Source organism: Tinamus guttatus, unplaced genomic scaffold, assembly GCF_059628265.1.
Source record: "Tinamus guttatus ecotype Peru unplaced genomic scaffold, ASM5962826v1 Tinamus_guttatus_pri_ptg000015l, whole genome shotgun sequence".
NCBI lineage: Eukaryota > Metazoa > Chordata > Aves > Tinamiformes > Tinamidae > Tinamus > Tinamus guttatus.
This window is the reverse complement of record NW_028288549.1, coordinates 197,281-217,508: the sequence shown is the minus strand read 5'-3', so window position 1 is coordinate 217,508 and position 20,228 is coordinate 197,281. Positions and strand designations below refer to the sequence as shown.

Here is a 20,228-nt window from a genome sequence, read left to right as displayed (position 1 = left end):
ATTTTTTTCTAATTTACTAGTTTTTCTTTCTTGTAATATCTTTTCCTAGAATGCCACATCTTTTTTTTTTTTTCTCCCAGGACAGTGCCCTGAGATGTCCAACAAATGTCCAACAGCAGCTCCTTCAGTGAGTTCCTCCTCCTGCCATTCTCAGACAGGAGGGAGCTGCAGCTCTTGCACTTCTCGCTCTTCCTGGGCATCTACCTGGCTGCCCTCCTGGCCAACGGCCTCATCATCACAGCCGTAGCCTGCGACCACCGCCTCCACACCCCCATGTACTTCTTCCTCCTCAACCTCTCCCTCCTCGACCTGGGCTCCATCTCCACCACTGTCCCCAAATCCATGGCCAATTCCCTGTGGGACACCAGGGCCATTTCCTACTCAGGATGTGCTGCACAGGCCTTTATGTTTCTTTTCTTGGTAATAGGACAGTATTTCCTTCTCACAGTCATGGCCTATGATCGCTATGTTGCCATCTGCAGACCCCTGTATTATGGGACCCTCATGGACAGCAGAGCTTGTGTCAAAATGGCAGCAGCTGCCTGGAGTAGCAGTTTTGTCAATGCTCTCCTGCACACTGGGAACACATTTTCCTTACCACTCTGCCAAGGTAATGTGGTGGAGCAGTTCTTCTGTGAAATCCCCCAGATCCTCAGGCTCTCCTGCTCTAATTCCTATCTCAGGGAAGTTGGAGTCCCTGTGATTACTTTTTGTGTACACTCTGGGTGTTTCATTTTCATTGTGTTGTCCTATGTGCAGATCTTCAGAGCAGTGCTGAGGATCCCTTCTGAGCAGGGCCAGCACAAAGCCTTTTCCATGTGCCTCCCGCACCTGATTGTGGTCTCCCTGTTCATCAGCACTGGCATGTATGCCCACCTGAAGCCTCACTCCATCTCCTCCCCAGCTCTGGATCTGGGGCTGGCTGTTTTGTATGCGGTCGTGCCCCCAACAGTGAACCCCCTCATCTACAGCCTGAGGAACAGGGAGCTCAAGGATGCCCTGAGGAAAGTAATTTCATGGACATTATTCAGAAATGGTAATATTGGCGTTGCTCTCCACATGTGAATCCCACTGTATCCTGTACCAGGACTGAGCAATATTTCTTTATGTTTATCAGATTTACTATTACTAGCATTTGTTAACACCCTGCTACACAAATGGTTGGATTTGTTCCTCCTTGAATTAGACTACTTTGTCTCATATGCTTTCCAAATAAATTGGTGTCTAAGTCTGGGTCAGAGCTGACCCCCTCACGCTGTCATTAAAAGCAGAAAGTTCCACCCAGTGCAGTGCCTGAAGGCTGCTCTTTAGAGGAAGCTGGTTTTAAGAATAGGCTCAAGGGATTGTACCCCAAAGGCCTTGCTTCACAGGATTCTCCATGTGTTCGGGAGAAAATAGCTCAGAAATGTGTAATGAGCTCTGAATTTAGGACTCGCTCATTGGTGACCAGTGACTGTGGAAGGGATGGACCTTTCTGGAAAGGTGAAGAAGCAACTCATCAGGGATGTTGTCTCTAAGCATGTGGAGGAAAGGATGGGCGTCAGCAGTGGTCAGCATGAATTCACCGAGGGGAAATCAAGCTGAATCAGTTTGAGAGTCTTCTAGGATGGAAGGACTGGCTGGGTAGATGAGGTGAGATTGGTGCATGTTGTATGCCTTGACTTCAGCAAAGTCTTGAACACTGTCTCCCATCATGGGCAAGGTCAAGAAGTGTGCGTTTAGATGAGTGGACAGCAGCTGAAGGGCAGAGCTCAATGGGTTGTGTTCCATGGTGCAGAGTCTAGCTGGAGGCCTGGAGCTCTTGGTGTTCCCCAGATGTCAATATTGTGTTCAGTCTTGTCCAGCTACTTGATTAATGACCTGGATGAAGGGGATGAGTGCACATTTAGCAAGTGTCCTTATGGTCCCAAACTGGGAGCAGTGTCTGATACCCCACACCTCTGTGCAGCCATTCCAAGGGAAATGAACAGGCTGGAGAGTTGGGCCTCATGAAGTTCAGGGTCCTACACCTAGGGAAGAATTACTGAATGCACTGGTACAGACTGGGGTTGACCTGCTGGAGGGCAGCTCTGCAGAGAAGGACCTGGGCATCCTGGTGGACTGCCAGCTGACCACGAGCCAGCAATGACTCCTTGTGGCCAAGAAGGATGGTGGCCTCCTGGGGCGCATTAGGAAGAATGTTGCCAACAGGTCAAGGGAGGAGATCGTCTCTCTATACTTGGCCTTGGTGAGGTCCAATCTCGAGTCTTGTGTCCACTTCTGTGTTCCTCAGTACAAGAGGGACATGGAACTACTGGAGTGAGTCCTGTGGAGGACTACAGAGATGATTAGGGGATTGGAACACCTCTGCTCCGAGCACAGGCTGAGAGAGCTGAACCTGTTGAGCCAGGATAGGAGAGGGCTGAGGTGGGATCCCATCATTGTGTACAAATACATCAAGGAAGAGTCTCCTTCTCTGGAGATATTCCAAACCTGCTTGGACATGATCCTGTGCAATGTGCAGTAAGTGAGCCTGCTTGTGCAGGGCTCTGGACAAGATGATCTCCACAAGTCCCTTCCAGCTTCCTCTATTCTCTAATACTTGAAATGCCTGCACTGAAATATATCAGCATTCTGCACTGTAAGGATCTGCCTGTGCCTCATCCTTATAGTGACTGGTACTCGTGTAGGAGGAAAAGGCATCCAGGGTCACCTGAGATGGCCCAGGAAATCCACAGTGCCCTGGCACAGTTGTGGGTGACCATGGACAAATGTCAGAAACATGCAGGACCAGATGCAGCTCTGCAGAGAGGGACCTGGGTGTCATGGTGGATGACAAGTTGACCATGAGGCATCAGTGTGCCCTCGTGGCCAAGGCGGCCAATGGGATCCTGGGGTGCATTAAGAAAAATGTCTCCAGCAGGTTTAGGGAGGTGATCCTGCCCCTCTACTCAGCCCTGGTGAGGCTGTATCTGGAGTATTGCGACCAGTTCTGGGCTCCACAGTACAAGAGGGATGTGGAGCTGCTAGAGAGAGTCCAGCACAGGGCTACAAGGATGATCAGGGGCCTGGAACATCTGCCCTATGAGGAAAGGCTGAGGGAGCTGGGCCTGTTCAGCCTGGAGAAGAGAAGGCTGAGAGGGGATCTAATCATGGTCTATAAGCACCTCAAGGGAGGGAGTGAGGAGGATGATGCTGGCCTCTTTTCACTAGTGGCCACCAACAGCATTAGAGGTAATGGCCACAAACTGAAACACCAAAAGCTCTACATGAACTTAAGGAAAAATTTTTTAACAGTGAGGGTGACAGAGCGCTGGAACAGACTGCCCAGAGAGGTTGTGGAGTCTCCTTCTCTGGAGATCCTCAAAACCTGCTTGGATGCAGTCCTGTGCCACGTGCTCTAGGTGACCCTGTGTGTGCAGGGGGGTTGAACTAGATGACCTCTAGAGGTCCCTTCCAACCTTAAGCATTCTATGATTCTATGATTCCTTGTCCCCCTTCACTTTAAGGTATTCAGGTTCAGGACTGCCAGGCAGGGATTCCCATATAGCCTTGATATTTCTTTTGCATTACCTTTTATGATACACAAGCCTGTAGTGCATGCTCACCACAACTGGGCTGTCTGCACACAAGGCTGCATTGGGAAGTGCCTGGACACTCAGGCGAGAGCAATTCTAAGCCCCCATGACTCAGCCCTGTTGTGGCCACATGCGGAATTGTGTGTCCCACTGTGGTACACCCAGTGCTGCAGCAATGAGGAGGAACAGGACAGGCTCCAGACGGGGTCTGCAGAGATGGGGTTGGAGACCTAAAGCAAATGGCCTGTGCGGAGAAGCTGAGGGACCTGGGTTTCTTCAGCCAGGTGAGGTGTTACAGCTAAGGCGAATATAGCACTGGCCAGTGACTGCTAGAAGGGTGGTTTCAGAGATGATGGAGCCTATTCTGACAATGGGAAAGAGCATGAGAAGTTGAAAGAGCCACCAACAGCAGCTGGAAATGTACAGACTGCACTTCAGGAAAACAAGAAATTTCACTTCAAGGGTAGTTCTGTGGGGTAAGACATCATGCAGAAGGTATCTAGGATCATCCCATGCCTCTGTTTCAAAGAACAGTGAACAACACCTAGAGACATCATTTGAGATGGAGAGATCCTGGGCTGAGAGCAAGGTGGGAAGCAGTTTGGATGTCTACAGGCTGCAGGCAAACAGGCACAGAAATAGCAAAATGTAGCAGAGCCTGAGGGGGAGATGGCCAAGGGCACTGCCATGGCCAAAAGACTCCAAAAGAACTAGGTCTATGTCACCTGTGCTATGGCTGGTGTCTCTGATATTGAGGATTGGGAGAGGAAGCTTCTTGCTCATGGCCACAGGGTCTCCTTGCCTGCTTTCCCCCAGGGACACAAGGTGTGCTGCCCTTGGCCTTGAACACCCCCACCCACACACTGACCCAGCAGGAGACCCGGGCAAAGCATGGTGGAAAGGAGCCCCCCTACTCAGAGTCTGGACACCTGTGCTTGGCCAAGGTACTTGAAAAACACGTGAAGTGTTAACCTGGCATCAGATCAACCTGCACTTTGTCTTTGCTTATCTGCAATCAGGGCCTCCAACTTTCTGCTCTACTCAGCCCCTGGGGAGACTTTGCTGCTAATGGTCCTCAAGAGGACCAATTAACTCTCCAAGAAAGTTGGCCATTTGCTTCTGACTGGAACTGCTGGAGAGATTTCCTCAATCTCCTCCTGGAGGTTCTCAACCTCCTGGAGGTTCATAGACTCAGCACCAGGGCTCATTACAAGGAAAAAATCTAAGGATATGTCATATTTTTCTTCAATCTTCAATTCTTGTGTGGCTAATTGGAAAGCAATGTATTGAAATGAGGCAGATTTCAATGAGCACCTGAAAAAGAAGGATGGCTGCTTTTCAGCTTTCTTTTTTCATTCTGTTTTCAGAAGAAATCCGACCACATTCTCCAGTTCCTACAGTGTCTCCCAATGAAGTCTGCACATGTGGGAAAAGCAGTGTTTTTGAGAGGAGACCTGTATGGATAACCTTCCTGTTCACGTCCCCAGCCCTGCCATTTCTCTCCTTGGTCACTGGGGACTTGGATAGCTCTGGTTCAAATCTAACCTTTTTCTGCTCCAGGCTGGAGCTGAATGTTACAGCTGTTGCAGTTCATCCAGTGTCCTATGAGATAGAAAAACTAATCACCTATATGACAAGCATAAGCTTCATCCTCTGTCCTAAGAAACAGAATGCAAGCCTGATCACTATGTTGAGTCCAAATTGCCTCCAGGGAGGTTCCCAGTCTACAAGGAATAACCTTCCTTGAGATGTTTTTGACAGATAGATACAACAGCCTGCATAGAAACATTCTAAAACAGCTAGCTGAAGAATTAACTACACTCCTGAAAGGCAAGGCAAGATTGAAATTCTCCACTTGTTCAAAGGAGCAACTGGAGAGTTGAGAGGTATCTGAACAACAAAGAGAAATCATAGAATCACAGAATCATTATAGTTGGAAAACACCTTCAAGATCATTGGGTCCAATTGTAAAATATTCAACACCATACCTGTTAAACCATGTCCCTAAGTGCCTCATCTACACAATTCTTAAATACTGCCCCACCACTTCTTCAGGCAGCCTGTTCCAACTCTTAATTACTCTTTCTGTGTAGAATTTTCTCCTAAAATCTATCCTGAACCTCCCCTGGCACAACTTGAGGCCTTTTCCTCTTGTCCTATTTTCATATAGTGGAGAAGAGATCAACCCTGCCTCACTACAACCTCGTTTATGGCAGATGTAAAGAGCAATAAGGTCACCCCCGATCTTCCTCTTCTCCACACTAAATAACTTGAACTCCGTCAGCGGCTCCTTATAAGGTCTGTGCTCCAGTCCCTTTACCAGCTTTGTTCCTCTTCTTCGGACTCACTGCAGCACCTCCATGTCTTTCTTGTAGTGAGGGGCCGGAAACGGAACACAGGATTCGAGGTGCGGCCTCACCAATGCTGAGTACGGGGGATGATCGCTTCCCTGGTCCTGCTGGGTACTCTGTTCCTGATAAAAGCCAGGATGCCTTTGGCCTTCTTGACCATCTGGGCACACTGCTGGCTCATGGTCAGATGGCTGTCGACCAACACCCGTAGATCCTTTTCTGCCACGCAGCTCTCCAGCCACTGAGCTTCAAGCCTGTAGCTGCATGGGGTTCTTGTGACTGAGGTGCAGGATCCAGCACTTGGCCTTGTTGAAACTCATACAGTTGGCCTCAGCCTATTGATCCAGACTGTCCAGATCCTCCCCTAGAGCCTTCCTGCCCTCAAGTTGATCACATGTTCCTTTGAGCTTGGTGTTGTCTGCAAACTTGCTGAAGGTGCACTCAATCCCCTTATCGCTTATTCAGATCATTGACAAAGATATTAAAGAGGACTCGACCCAACACTGACCTTGGGGGAACACCGCTCGTGACCAGTTACCAGCTGGATTTAACACCATTCACCACCACTCTCTGGGGCTGGCCATCTTCTCCGTTTTTCTCTCAGCAAAGAGAACACCTGTCTAAGCCATGAGCTGCCAGCTTCTCCAGGACAATGCAGTGGAAGACTGTGTCAAGAACCTTCCTAAAGTCTACTCAGACCATGTCCACAGCCTTTCCCTCATCCATTAGGCAGCTCACCTGGTCTGAGGAGATCAAGCTGCTCAAGCAGGACCTGCTTTTCATGAACCCATATTGTTCCGGCCTGACTTCCTGCTTATCAAGCACATACTGTATGATCGCCCTCAATATGATCTGCTCCATCACGTTCCCCAATACCGAGGTCATGCTGACAGGCCTGTAGTTTCCCTGGATCCTCCATCTTGCCAACATTGGCAAGTCTCTAGCCATCTGGGACCTCCCCTGTCGACCAGGACTGCTGATAGATGATGGAGAGTGGCTTGACGAGCACTTCACCAGCTCCCTCAGAACATTTTGGTGGATGCCATCTGGACCGATAGATGGACGTGTGCATGTCCAGGTGGAGTACCAGGTCACTGGCTGTTTCCTCCTGATTTATGGGGGAGTTGTTCTGCTCTACACAGGTGTGTTCTAGCTCAGGGGGCAAGCAACTTGAGGAGAACCGATCTTGTTGTTAAAGACTGAGGCAAAGTAGGTGTTAAGTTCCTCAGACTTAGCCTCATCCTTTGTGGTCCCCATCCTCATCCCTATTGCATGCAATTGTCAGGGATTTCAGCTGGTCTGTGAAATCCTTGGCTCCCTTAGCAGAGGACGTTAACCTTGAAAAGATTAGAGTGTATCTATGAGATAGGGAGTACACATGGAGACAATAGAAATTTATTAACAAGTGTAAGGAGGTTTGGCCATGGAGCAGAAACTGGCCAAGCTAAGAATCGTCCAGTCATAACTCTGTCACTAGCTACTGTCCTTTGTAGTCCTCACTAATAAGCAGCAGCCACGATGAGGAAAGCTCAGTATAAATAATGTACCTAGAAAACAATAAAACATAGTTTGTGTTGCATCTACCCCAGTTGTTTGTGTTTTTGGCCACCACGACTGTGACAACTGCTGACCCTGACATGATAATAGGAAGTGGTCCTCCTGGTGACTGGCAGTGGTGGCAGAGCCCGGCGGAGCTTGAGAGCAGCAGGGAAGCTGCCTGGCCCGGACCTGTGATTTGACTCCATGTGAAGGTGAGCTGCCAGGAACGGGACTGACACCTCTGGAAGGTGCGCGGCAGAGAGCGGAAATATAGAGATGTGGGGCAAAACCTGACAAAGCAGGAAGCCCTAGCCTTATCTACCTGGAAAGCTTTGCTTGTTCACACAGGTATCACAGTTACTGACTATGTGTTACATTGAATGTTGTTATTGTGACGGGGGCAGTGTCCCCCTCCTGTAGAGGCTGTCACAGAGCAAATGGAGGCTTTACAGTGCTCTACCGGAGCCTCCAGGCCATCAGACCGTAAAGATCATCTGAGTCATAAGCATCCCTCATCCAGTGAGCAGGCAAAGGTGCGGCAATGGTGGGAGTCTCTTAATGAGCTCTCACCCCCTCTCTATAAAACACCTGCAGAGCAGCTGGCTGAGTGGGAGGCTTTGAATAAACCTGTGTTCCTCTTTGCTCCTCCTGTGGAGGAGGAAAAGGAAGATGATGAAGAGATCCTCAGAAAAGGCCTTTACCACCATCCCTGATGTTACAGCCTGAGAAAGAGACGGGGGAGGATGTGCCCCCATGTATTGGAGATGAAAATTTCTGTGATCTGTAGAGTCATAAAAATCTCCTGTGAGAAGCAGAGGCCAGACCTTGAGAAAAAGATGTTTGCCTGCCTAGTCTGAGTGATAAGGAGCACGGAAGCAGCTGCTCAGCCTGGTTCACAGGCAGACGCCCGGAAACCTGTTGAAGCAGCCGCTCAGCCGGACTTGTAGCCATCTTAACCACAGATGTACTCCAAACCAGCTTTGGAGGCCAAACACCCGGAAATGAGGAAGAAGAGGAGGAAGGCAGGACCCTCGAATTGAGGGCTGGGACGCCCAACTGGCATGTGCACTTGCGCACATGGGGGGAGAACTGCACAACTAGAGGCAGAGTTTGTCCATCCCCTGGGCTGCCTCCTGGGTTGGACTGACCCTGCGTGCCAGGATGCACCGGGCATAGAGAGGACAGTGCGGAGAGAGCCGGGGGCGGGGGCGGGGAGAATAAACTCCTAACTCTGAGGCCTGCACTGTCTCCATGGGAGCCGGTCAGCAGCTCTCTTGCTCTGATCTGCCAGCTCGAGAGGATGTTTGGGCCCAGATCGGCAGGTATCACCTCGTGAGTAGTTATCCATACTTTGCTTCTTTTATGTGCTTTTCACCTGAATAAACGCTTGATGTAGTCACCTCGTTCTGCGTGATTACTACCGAATCCCGAGCCCATCCGGAACAGCCCCTTACCAGAAGATCCGGACTGGGACTTGCAGGGCGCTGCCGTTTATGCAGCATATCCTGGATAAATCCAGGAGGGGTAAAGATATCCAGCCCGGGGATTTGATTCGTCTTTTAAAGTGGGGGTTGGAGAACTGTAATGCTTTAAGTGAGGACAGAAACCGTTATTATCCCAAAGTCTGCCACCCCTTGACAGAGACCACACCATGCGTTGCCTTATATGTGGCAACCAGGCTTGGTCCGGAATTCCATCAAAGCCCATAGGGGGTCCATGTACGGTAGGCCAAGTAAGTATGGCTTTGCCCTGGGTTCATCCCAACAGCACCAGTGTCAAGAGAAGAACTCGGCAAACGGCGCGTAGCATATCCAGACGGAGGACTGTGATGATGAAGTCCGCCTCTGGTCCAAGTGGGAGGCCATTTTTGCATCTTTTTTCGTTCCAGGGGCAGCAGCAGCAAGAGCCCACAAAATCTTAGACACCCTGTCCTGCTGGGTAGTTAAACAAGCAAATGTCACCAGTCAGGTCCTCTCTAATCTGGTTCTGGATTTATCACAGGTACAACACGTGGTGGTACAAAATAGAGCGTCTATTGACTTCCTGCTACTGGCCCACGGACATGGATGTGAAGACTTTGAAGGGATGTGCTGCATGGACCTACAAGACCACTCTAAGGCAATCCACCAGCAGATTCAACAGCTGATGGAGCACACCCAGAAGATACAAAAGGACGGGGATTTCTTTGGGCTGGATGGGTTAACTGATTTATTGGGTTTTGGTGAGTGGCTAAAATCCTTGCTTAAGACAGGATTGGTGCTTTTGATTGTTATGCTTTTTGTCCTATGCTTATTTAGCTGTGCCTTCACATGCATAAGGTGAATGCTATTCTCCCTCACTAATAAAGCCTGGCTACTGCAAAAGAAAAAAGGAGGACTTATAGAGGAATGGCTTGGGGATTGAGGACACTTCACGGCTCCAGGCGGTCAGCACTACCCCAGCCTTGAAATGATCGAGAGTCCTTGAGCTGTCCACCAACAGATCAATAAACAACGGACGCTGCGCTTCCCAGCTTCTTTATCCCACAGCTATTGTTTCACATTTCCCATTCCATTCCTTTGCAAAGGCGACCAAGAGGGAAAGAAGAGGGTCTTCTCCACAATCAGTCATCTTTAAGGTTTCCCAAAGGGCCAATCCTGCCCTCTTTTTCCTCCATAGCTCACACAGCACAGGGCACTATCTTTTTACTCCTATGAGTCATCCATCCATCGGTCCATCAAAAGCCAAACTCTTATTTGTCATCCTCTTTTTCTCTCCTGCACTCAGGGTGTGGCCATCGATGCATTAGGCACTTTCCATGTGCTGAGGCAGCCCAGCAGTGAGGTGAACAGGGACATGATCGCAGCGAGGTTTCACGTGTGCGAGAGCTGCCCGCACTCATGGCATCAGCTGTGATGGCAGGCCTGTGGCTGCCATCTGATGGCAGGGTACTGCCATCACCCACCCGGTCTTGCTGGGAGTCATTCCCCAGCTGGCGGGAATGGGATCTCCTGCCGGGTTAGCGCATCCTCCTCCTCTGGGGCTCCTGGGGCACATCCATGGTGCACAGGGCAGGCTCTCCCTCCACGGGTTGCAGCTCCATGGGCTCTGGGGCAGCTGCGATGCTCTGCAGGAAGGCAGCGTGGCGGTGCCACATGGTAGCACCCACCTTCCTCTTGGTGCCCAGCGCCGCCTTCCCCCTCGCCCGAAGCTGCTGCGGGTGCCTCATGGCAGGCACTAACAGACAGCGTGGTCCCACCTTCTCTCAGGCTCCGTCCAGCCCCCTCGGGAGACGCTCCAAATTCCCCCTTCCCTCCCTGGACTGCCTCAATCACCTCCCTTCACCTTCCTTGAGTGTCTGCCCCTTTGACGAGTACCTAAAGCATTTTCCTTGCCCTTTTCGCAAAGGCGCAATGTGTTTTCTCCCCTCACAGACTACTCCTGTGCCCTCCAGTCCCTTCAGGAGCATTTAGATGCCCTCCAGCCACATCTCTTCCCTCTACCCTCCACATCTCCTCTGACCCTCCTTTCTCCTTGCCTCGTGCTCTCATGCTCTTCAGCCACCAGACAGCAGTGGTTTCCTCTCCTCACTTCCTCTCCTTGCACGTTCAACGTCCCTTCTTCCCCCTTTCTCATTTGCTATCTTTTCCACACCTCCCCACTAGGCACTAGGCTATCCCCTAGTTGCCACCAGACACCTTCAGATCTCTTCCATTGCCCACTATCAGATCTCCTCTTTTGCCATGCTCACAATCCCATTGCCACTGCCAGAGCCTCAGCTCTCCTCCACTGCCTTGCTTCTGCCATAGGATCAGACAGCACACCGGATCTTGAAGACACCTGCCCTTCCAAATGGCTCCACATGGACGCACTGCCAGGCACAGCTGGGCTACTCCAGCTGGGAGAAATCACCGGGTCTTTATTGGGCACTGCCCAGGCCTCAAGAGCACTTGCAGAGGCCATGCTCTACTAAGGGCTGTCCTGGCGCAGAAGTGGCAATGCTGGCAGCAGCAGTGGGAACTCCTGCACCAACACGCTTCTGCGCAGCCCCACCACTGCCAGCCCTGCTGTTTCTCTCGGTCCCCTCAAGGCTTCAGGACCTTCAGGACCGTTTTGCAGGTCTGCGTGGTTCAACTCGGCCGTACTGCTCCCACGTCCGCCGGGCTGCCACAAACGACTCATACTTTTGACGGTGCTCTTGCAATTCCATCTTCTTCCCAACACTGAAGAGGAAACAAAAACTGCTCAATTTTGCATAGAGGCAGGAGGACAGAGACTCCTATAGACGTCTCTCACAGCCCAGGAGCCTGCTGCGCTCCATCCCTCAGGCTGTCAGGCCAAGACAGCTTTTCCACTTGCCATTCTGCCAAGGAAAGTGAGGAACATGCCACAGAAGGGAAATACCAATTGAAGCTGGACACATTTACCAAGAGAACTGCTGCTGGTCTCTTCTCCATGGCCTGCTGCTCTCCAGACTCCTCCATTCCTCAAGGCAGGCTCCTGAGGACTGCAGCCCTTGCAGATCTTGGCTTGCTTGTCTTGGCAGCACTCTGTTGGGGCAGGCACAAATTCCCCCTCACAGCCGGGCTCCGTCCTGGCCTGCCCCTGCCCTCCCCCAGCCTCTGCACGCTGCCCTGGCAGCTACTGCTCCCTTCAACACCGCAGCAACCTCAGGCACTCGCTGGGGGCTGCCTAGAGACACCAGCATCAGGGGCTGTCCCAGGGTCTCCTCCAGGTACCGAGAAAGCAGAAGCTGCCGCATCCTCCTCAGGGCTAAGCCAGGGGGATCCTTGACCCTGCAGCACAGCCGTCCCCGCTGCTCCACTCCCCTACACCTTTGAGACACTTCGCACACACTTACATTTGCCGAGACGTTTCCAGCCTCGGGACCGCTTCCTTCTCCCCCACCACTTCGGGAAGGCACAGAGACACCAAGCTGAGTCTTAGCGGGTGGCCCCGAGGCTTCTTTCTTTGTGCTTCAAGCCTTCCCTGCTCAGAGCCACCATAGATTTGGGGCTTCTGAGCTTCTGCTTTAGGTCGTGTCTAGGCAAAGAGAGAGGAGGAGGAAGGCCATGAGAACAGAGACAACAGAACGGAAGAGTCAACTCAAAAGCTATTGGCATTTGGAAACTGAAAAGCTACATCCCGCTGTGGCCATACACCTTGGCCTTTGGACGTTACGTAAATTCCGATAACCTACCCCCTCTCTTATCCGCTTGCCCACAACAGGGAGTCCGGATTCAGCAGCCTTCCTGCCCATGCTGCCTCCTTTCTGCACACTGCTCCTCCTTACTGGTGGCAGCGCGCTGCAGATAGAGCACACGCGCAGCTCACATGAGCACGTTCTCCAGCCTGCGCTCACACACCAAGCCCATCAAGAGCATGGCCGTCCCCAGAACCTTTCTCCAAGAGCCTCACCTCACTGAAGGCAGTGATACTTTCGGCCCCTGCACATCACTGGTGCGCGTGGGAGAAAGACGTGGCCGGGAGAGAAGGCGCTTGCTAGTGAGGTCTCCTGGAAGCACACAACAGGGAAGCTCTCCACAACTGCATCTCCGGCACAGGGGCCACCAGAACAACAACTCAGCAATGCTCAGGCATGAAGTGCATTGGAGAGGGCCCTGACTCCTCCCGGCCCTTTCAAACTCCCTCCATTGTCCTACCCTCTCTTTCCAGAACATCCCCTTCCTCCCAGAGGGATTGCACCCTTCTGCTTTCTTTGCTCCACATTCTGACATGCAGCCTTCACTGTTGCATTACCTCTTACAGGCCGGTGCTCTCTGCAGCTGCCTTTTCCTGCCTGCTTTTGCCGCAGAAGCTCTCCAGATGCAGGCACAGCTTGGCCCAGGCGCTGCTTATCTGCACCCCTGGGAACCAGGAGCACACACAAATGAAACCTCACACAGGACACGCAACACAAACCGCCACACGCTTCCCACCCAGACACAAGTCCTACAAGCCATGGGGCATGGCACTATCACCTCCGAGCACTACTTCAGGCAACAGGTCAAAAGGAAAAAGTTCCTTCGTGCATATCCAGGAGCACAGCATTAACAAAAGGCAGTTCTGCCATGCTCTCACCTCACTCCGTGAGCTCTAGCCTGCGCCTTGCTCTTCTCCCTTTCCGGCTCTTTCACAGCACATGTGTGCTTTGATGTTACACGTGCTCGCGAGGGGACGCGCTCAGCAGCAAGAAGCCCTGCAATTACAAAGAACCTCTTCACACCTGCCTTTTTGGCATGCTTGCCACGAGAGGTACAGGCTGGCCTGCCCATGCATGGGCTACTATGCTGCAAGCCCGGACACTGCCAGCCTTGCAGACAGCCTTCCTAGCAGCCTTTTCAGGCTGCCTGCATGCTCCATGCATCCATTTCTAGAGCATCACGCTGCCCCCTGGGACCTTCCCCTCCCACTCTTGCACTGGCCCAGATTTGGAAAAGTGCCAGCAACTCTTACGGTACCTTCTCTGCCAGCATCCATCGCAGAGCCGCCTTTGCTTTCCTTCTTTGCCAGCGGTGACTCTTTGGCAGCTTCTTGCATGGCTTTGGCCACGTCCTGCTCATCTGCGAACCTGCAAATCACAAGGGCACACCAACCATACCTCAGCTGGGGGGCTCACTCAAAACTGCGACACACTTCCCTCCCACTAGGAGGACTTAAGACCACCCAGAGCACAACAGGAACTTCCCACCATTACGAGAAATGAGTCCAACAGCAACGGCTCCCTCCCGCAAATTCCACAGAACGCTTAACCAAAGCTGCTTCTGCCAGAGTCTCACCTCACCCGACGTGCTCTATGAGGGGCCTCTCCTGCCATCTCCCCATCACTCCTCTGCTTTGGCAGGACAAGCTCTTGGGAGAGGAGGCGCTCACCAACCAGACCACCTGCAAGGACAAAGCATGCAAGCTCTTCACATCTGCTCCTGCGGGACACTTTCCACAAGAGGCACGTGTTGGCCTGATCACACATGGGCTACTGCGCACGGAGCACACACTCAGCTAGGCTTGGAGGCCAGCTTGCTAGAAGATTCTTCATAGAATCACGCAGAACCACACAATGGTTGAGGTTGGAAGAGACCTCTAGAGATCACCTAGTCCTTGCTCCTTTCACACTCCTCATCTTGCCTGAGCCTCCCCTTCTAAAGGACCATGGGGTTCCCTGAGCTCTCCTTAGGCCATTCTTTTGGGTGCACATTCTCCAAGTCGGGCCAGAGGGACAGTGTGGTCACTTGACAGAATCTCTTTGGCATGGCACACATTCATTCTGAGAAGGCCAACACATATAGGCTGTCTTCACCCCTTATGGCTGCTCTCCACGCTCGCGCTTACACTACCTTTGCTGTCCGTTTGCTCAGGCAAGCCTTGTTCTCTACCTGCATTTTTACGTATAAATCTGGAAAGAACAAAGGTGAAACCAGTTTCAAGAAGGGGCAATCCAGTCCCAAGTGGCTTTCACTCAGCTGTTGCTCAGAGAGAGGGCGGAACGCTACTGTAAGCTCTACAGTTTTGCAAAGCAGAAGTTGGTGCAAGGCAGAAGTGCATCTTAGGAGCCCTAGCGCACAGCACTCCACTGCTGGAATGGCACAAGAAACTCCATCCACAGGCATTCTATAGATCAGGCTGGGACACAGCTTCTCACAGATGCTTTTCAGGGAAAAAAAAAAACGTGCAGGGAAGAGAAACCTCTTGAGCTTTAGCAGGGGATTCTTCAATTTCTCTCAAAAGAAAGCAGATGTAGCTGGATGTATGCAAAGGGATCCCTAACTTCCTCTCTCCCTCTCATTGGGGAGCAATGGAAAGGAGAACCTCCTCCAGGTGACTCCACCTCAACACACATGGCTTCCCAACGAGGCAACAACAGCCACGGACTTTGCTCACAGGTATAACACCACTACTATTTCTCCTGATGAGAGAAGCTCTGGCACCTAGGCCCTAGGCCCCTCTAGCTGGTCCTATGAAGCAGGAGGTAAGAAGCTGCTCAGTCAGGCAGTCAAGGCCTACCCAAGGAAACATACTCACTGTGGCAACACAAAGACACCCCCAGGAGGCATCTGAAAAACAGCCGTCTCCGTGCGGGCAATGATCAAAGGCCTCAAGGCTGGTGTCTGCAAAAGTGACAGAGACGCACACGGTCACCCCCGGAAAAGAGCCCCTGGCTCACAAGGGTGGAAACTGCCTACTACTACCCACACAACAAACCGCTCCTCCACAACTCTCACACCACGGGCTCCTGCATCAACATCAGACCCTGTCCCAGCACAGACATGCTGCCCAGCAAAACCCTGAGAAGGAGCACTAATGCTGCTGGCCTTTGGTGAGGCCAGTCACAAGGAGATTCCCTCAGGCAACAAGCTCTTTCCTAAAAAGAGCTCAGGACAAGGAGCACAGCACGAGGCTTTGCCTTTGATGGCCTTTCTGCCAGCATGGCTTACTGGAAGCTGAGAGGCTGGTGGAGGGGGAAGGAGCAGCAAAACTCTGCCCTGTGCTTCGTCTTCTTCCCAAAGCCCTTCCCAAAAGGCATGGGCTACCGCCCTGCATCCTTCCTCTGATCCAAGACAGCTGCTCTCAAAGACTCCTGTGTTGGCAAGTCTCTCCCGAAGGTGAGACAAGCTCTCTGCAGAGAGCTCCCAGGATGGCACATCAAGTCTACCCAAGGCACTCCACAGCCAGAGAGAATTCTGGGGCCTCTTTTCTAAAGAAGCAAAGGGAGCACTCAACACTTCCCAGACTTACCCGCAGGAAAGATTTTGACAGCTTTCCCGTCACATCCACTTCATTGATAAAGTCTTCAAAAAACCTCATGGTGACGTTCCTTTCTCGGCACACAAGAATGCCAATGTTCTTGAAAACAAAGTCAAAATCTTCCCCTTTGGACAAGGCCCACACAAGCAAGGTCTGAGTTGCCCTTAGACAAACGGACACCTTCTGCAGGGAAAGGTGGGTCCTCATAACCATGGTGGTAAGCTTCACTTGAGCAACTTCCAGATGCCCTGCAAAAAAAGGCAGCAGGCAACAAAGTCACTCAAAGAGCCCTTGGGCACACTCAACTCACCTGGCAGCTCAGCACACCCTCCACAGCCTTCTCAACACCCTCCCTCCCCACCCACTCCCCTTTCAGCAGCAAACCTCTTGCTTGGGGGATACGGACCCGTCCCCAAACACCTTTTGCTCTTCCTAGCAAACTGGACATGGTTTCACAGGAATGCAAGAACCACTCCAAACACAGCCCCACTCCTTCCTGACCCACAAGAGCCATGCAGGGCCCCCTCCAGCTGGCCACAGGGCCCTGGGGAAAACTCCTCCTCCCACCTCTGCTTCACTGCTCCCTGCAGCTCTCTTAGACCACTACTAACTACAAGCTGCCAGGCAGAGCCCTGCCACAACACGAGGGAAACACCAGCTTTGCATCACGCTTCTAACCAGGCCACGGGATGTTCTCGTAGCTGAGGTCATTCTCCTTCAGAAACGCGTTGTCCAGATGTAAGACAGGCCTCCGAACAGGGAAACTCTTGTTCCTCACAGAGCACAAGTAGTTGTCCATGATGAACATGTTTCCCACGCCTGCTAGCTGGACAGTCTGAAAAGAAGAGAGCATGTAAAGAACATGAGGCGGCTTTTCACATGCCCAAAAAGTAAGGGATAGCTTTTCAGGGCACTCAGAGGGTGCTTAAGGGCTGGATCTACAATGCAGGAAGATGAGGTGCTTTGCAGGAGAGCCCTGCACTCTCTAGCCATGGCCTCTCCCACCCCTCACCTCCCAACAGCTAAGCGCTGACCCACAAGTAGGGAACACCACCCAAGGAGGTGCAAGACGTGGCAGAAAGTCTCCACCGTGTGCCAGGCACGTTGTTCCACCTGGCCACGTGGGGCCAGAGAACGCCCCAGAGGAGAAAGCCCACATTCTGCTTCTCCAGCTGCCCTTTGCTTTGGCTCTCCATTGCCAGAGAGCTGGCTCTGGGGCAGAACTGCAACCCACAGGCTCCTGCAGGCACATCGCTTCTGCTTTCAGAGGGGACAGCAATACGGCTGCTCAAAGGCAGCACGGAAATGGGGGCATCGGCGCTCATCAGGGTCTGAGGGAGAAGGAGCAGAGAAGCCCACCTGGTTCTGCAGCAGCGCCTGGCGGTAACACTCGCACGCGCAGTCCCAAACTTTAGCGATATCTGGGCAGGAAGAGAAAGATGGGCTGTGCTTGAAGTGCACAAGCTCACCTCCATGCCAACCCTGCCAAACCATGCAGACGCAGTAAGCGTCACCCACCACCACCACAATCCCGCAAAGGACCCTTGCAGAGGAGGGCAGCGGAACTGACATTCCAACAGCCTTCCAACTACAAGCACTCCCCTGAAAAGGAAAGCATGGAGCTCTAAGAGGAACAGTTCCTAGTGCCTCTCTAGAGCCCTGTGGGAGCACCAGCTCACCTCAGCCTTCTGCAAACAGCACTGCTGCCCTTTCACATGCTCCTTCCTAAGCTTGACCCTCTCCCTGGCAAAACCGGCCAATCCATTCCCACCCCACTAAGAGGACACTCCTCTGCCCACCACCGCCTTGGACACTCAGGGACCTTTCGGACTTACTTTCCTTACGGAAACGCATGAGCCGTTGAGAGAGTGAGTGGAGGAAGTTTGAGCAAAATGATTCCATGGCTCAAGGCACAGGCCACCAGCTCCTCCGCTCCAGCACACCAAAGAGCCCAGCGCTATTGCACTGCCTCTCTTGCCCTCTCCTCCTCACTGCAGAGCAGCTGCCACGAGCAGAGGGGAGCCGAGAGCAGCCGAGTGCCAGGGCTCAGCGTGGCCTCGCACGGCAGTGTGCGTGGGGCGCCCTTCTTATAGGGAAGCTCTGATGGTGATGCGGGACATCCCACTGTGACCCCAGCCCGTGTCACAAAAGGCTGCAGGGCCCGGCCACCCCCACCGTCGGGCACCTCCCTATATTTCACCCCACAAGGACAAGGGGGCAGCACTCGGCTTCCTGGGGGATGCCCCCCACCTCCCCATGATCTGCACGCCTTAGCAGCAACCATCCCCACCTCTGCGCTGGGAAGGACATTCAGGCCAAAAGGAAAGATAAGCAAAGAACTGAGGAGAGGCTGGTTCATCTAAGGAGCCGCAGCTTGCCACAAAACAGAGAGCTCTTCTTATTCTTATTCCTACCCAAAATAAAGGAAGCCCCCCTGGTGCACAACACTGCTAACTACCAGTTGCTCTGTCAGGAAAGATTCTCTCAGGAACACCTTCCCTTGGGGAGCTTCTTTCCTTTCTAAGGAGAGATTTCACAGCCCTTTGGCGGCTAGAAATCTCCCAGGAAGACAAACCTCCCAAAGACGACACTGACAGCTTTGTGATGGGAATAGTGCACATCACCCCAAAGGGACACAAGGGCCCTGTGCAACCACAGACATCTTCAGAGCACAACTACACACTGATACACCCCCTGCCAGAGCAGAGAACACCCTCATGCCTTCTTGTTTTGCACCAAATCCAGAATTCACCTCACCAGCCCCAAGCTTGTGAGTTAAACAAGAGAAATGTGAAGAAGCTGAAAAGGGAGTTTTGCCCAACTAATCCTCAAGAGGAATTTTAAAAACATTTCAGCATTCCCAGAGCTGCGGTGTTTAAATGCATTTGTGAAATAAAATCAAAGGAAAACACAGCTTTTTTTTTTTTTTTTTTTTTTTTTTTACTTAACTACAAACATACAAATTCCTGTGAAGCACATATACCGCTGACAGGCTTGCATGATATGATGATTTGACCAAGGAACAGTCCCAGGAGCCACCAAATGAGTTGAGCAAGGTCTGTGGGGTGGTAGGAGGGTGCCAGCAGCCCCTCTGAGACATGCTCTGTGACATGCTCTGGGTCACTGAGGGACACGGCGCCTCACACCTGCCCTCAGCCCAGGGTGTCCCCACACTGCCCAGAGCTCCGGGTCCTTCCTTCCTTCTAAATACGACAACCAGAGAAAGAGCAACGCATGGCTGTTACCAGTTTAGAGGCTTTCCAGTGAATCGCAGTCCATAGCCCCAGTTTGTGCTGGTTCATCCTGTGCATCTTTGGCGCTGTCTTTGAAAAGGGCCAAAGCCCCAAACAAGCGCCAAAGCGCAGCTGCCCACACAGCTCTGACCAGGACGGAGAGCTGTCAGTCCCGCTGTGCTGCACAAGCACCTTCTCCAGCGGCCACTGGAGAACTTCCATAGCCCGTGGCACTGCCTGCAGCAGGGGGAATGGACTGGAGGGCTCTGTCAGCAGCTCCTGGACGCTGCATGTGCTCAAGGCAGGGGCTACTCTCCAGGATGTGCGGGGCGATCTCTGCGCTCTCTCCTGGGCTCTGCTATCTCCCTGGTGCTGATGCCGGGACCCCCCAGGTGACATGAGTGGAACTCACGGTGTAGCTGCCACCTCACAGGGGGTCTCCTGTGCGGGGCGGACGCCGGGCCCTCACTTCCCTGCGAGACTCTTTCTCTGGCTGTCGTATTTAGGAGGAAGGAAGGACCCGGAGCTCTGGGCAGTGTGGGGACACCCTGGGCAGAGGGCAGGTGTGAGGCGCCGTGTCCCTCAGTGATCCAGAGCGTGTCACAGAGCATGTCTCCGAGGGGCTGCTGGCACCCTCCTACCACCCCACGGACCTTGCTCAACTCATTTGGTGGCTCCTGGGACTGTTCCTTGGTCAAATCATCATATCATGCAAGCCTGTCAGCGGTATATGTGCTTCACAGGAATTTGTATGTTTGTAGTTAAGTAAAAAAAAAAAAAAAAAGGCTTTGTTTTCCTTTGATTTTATTTCACAAATGCATTTAAAC

General features: G+C 52.3%; 1 protein-coding gene across 1 annotated transcript; it reads left to right on the top strand.

Moving 5' to 3' along the window:
- The first annotated feature begins 105 nt into the window (after window positions 1-105).
- LOC148596314 (olfactory receptor 14A16-like) lies at window positions 106-1,065 on the top strand. Its single transcript, XM_088523599.1, has one exon. It carries the CDS (start codon window positions 106-108, stop codon window positions 1,063-1,065), a length of 960 nt encoding a protein of 319 aa, XP_088379725.1.
- Window positions 1,066-20,228: the final 19,163 nt, after the last annotated feature.

What these genes read in the sequence shown, in the direction of transcription:
- LOC148596314 (XM_088523599.1), top strand. Translation starts at nt 106, where the DNA reads ATGTCCAACAGCAGCTCCTTCAGTGAGTTCCTCCTCCTGCCATTCTCA.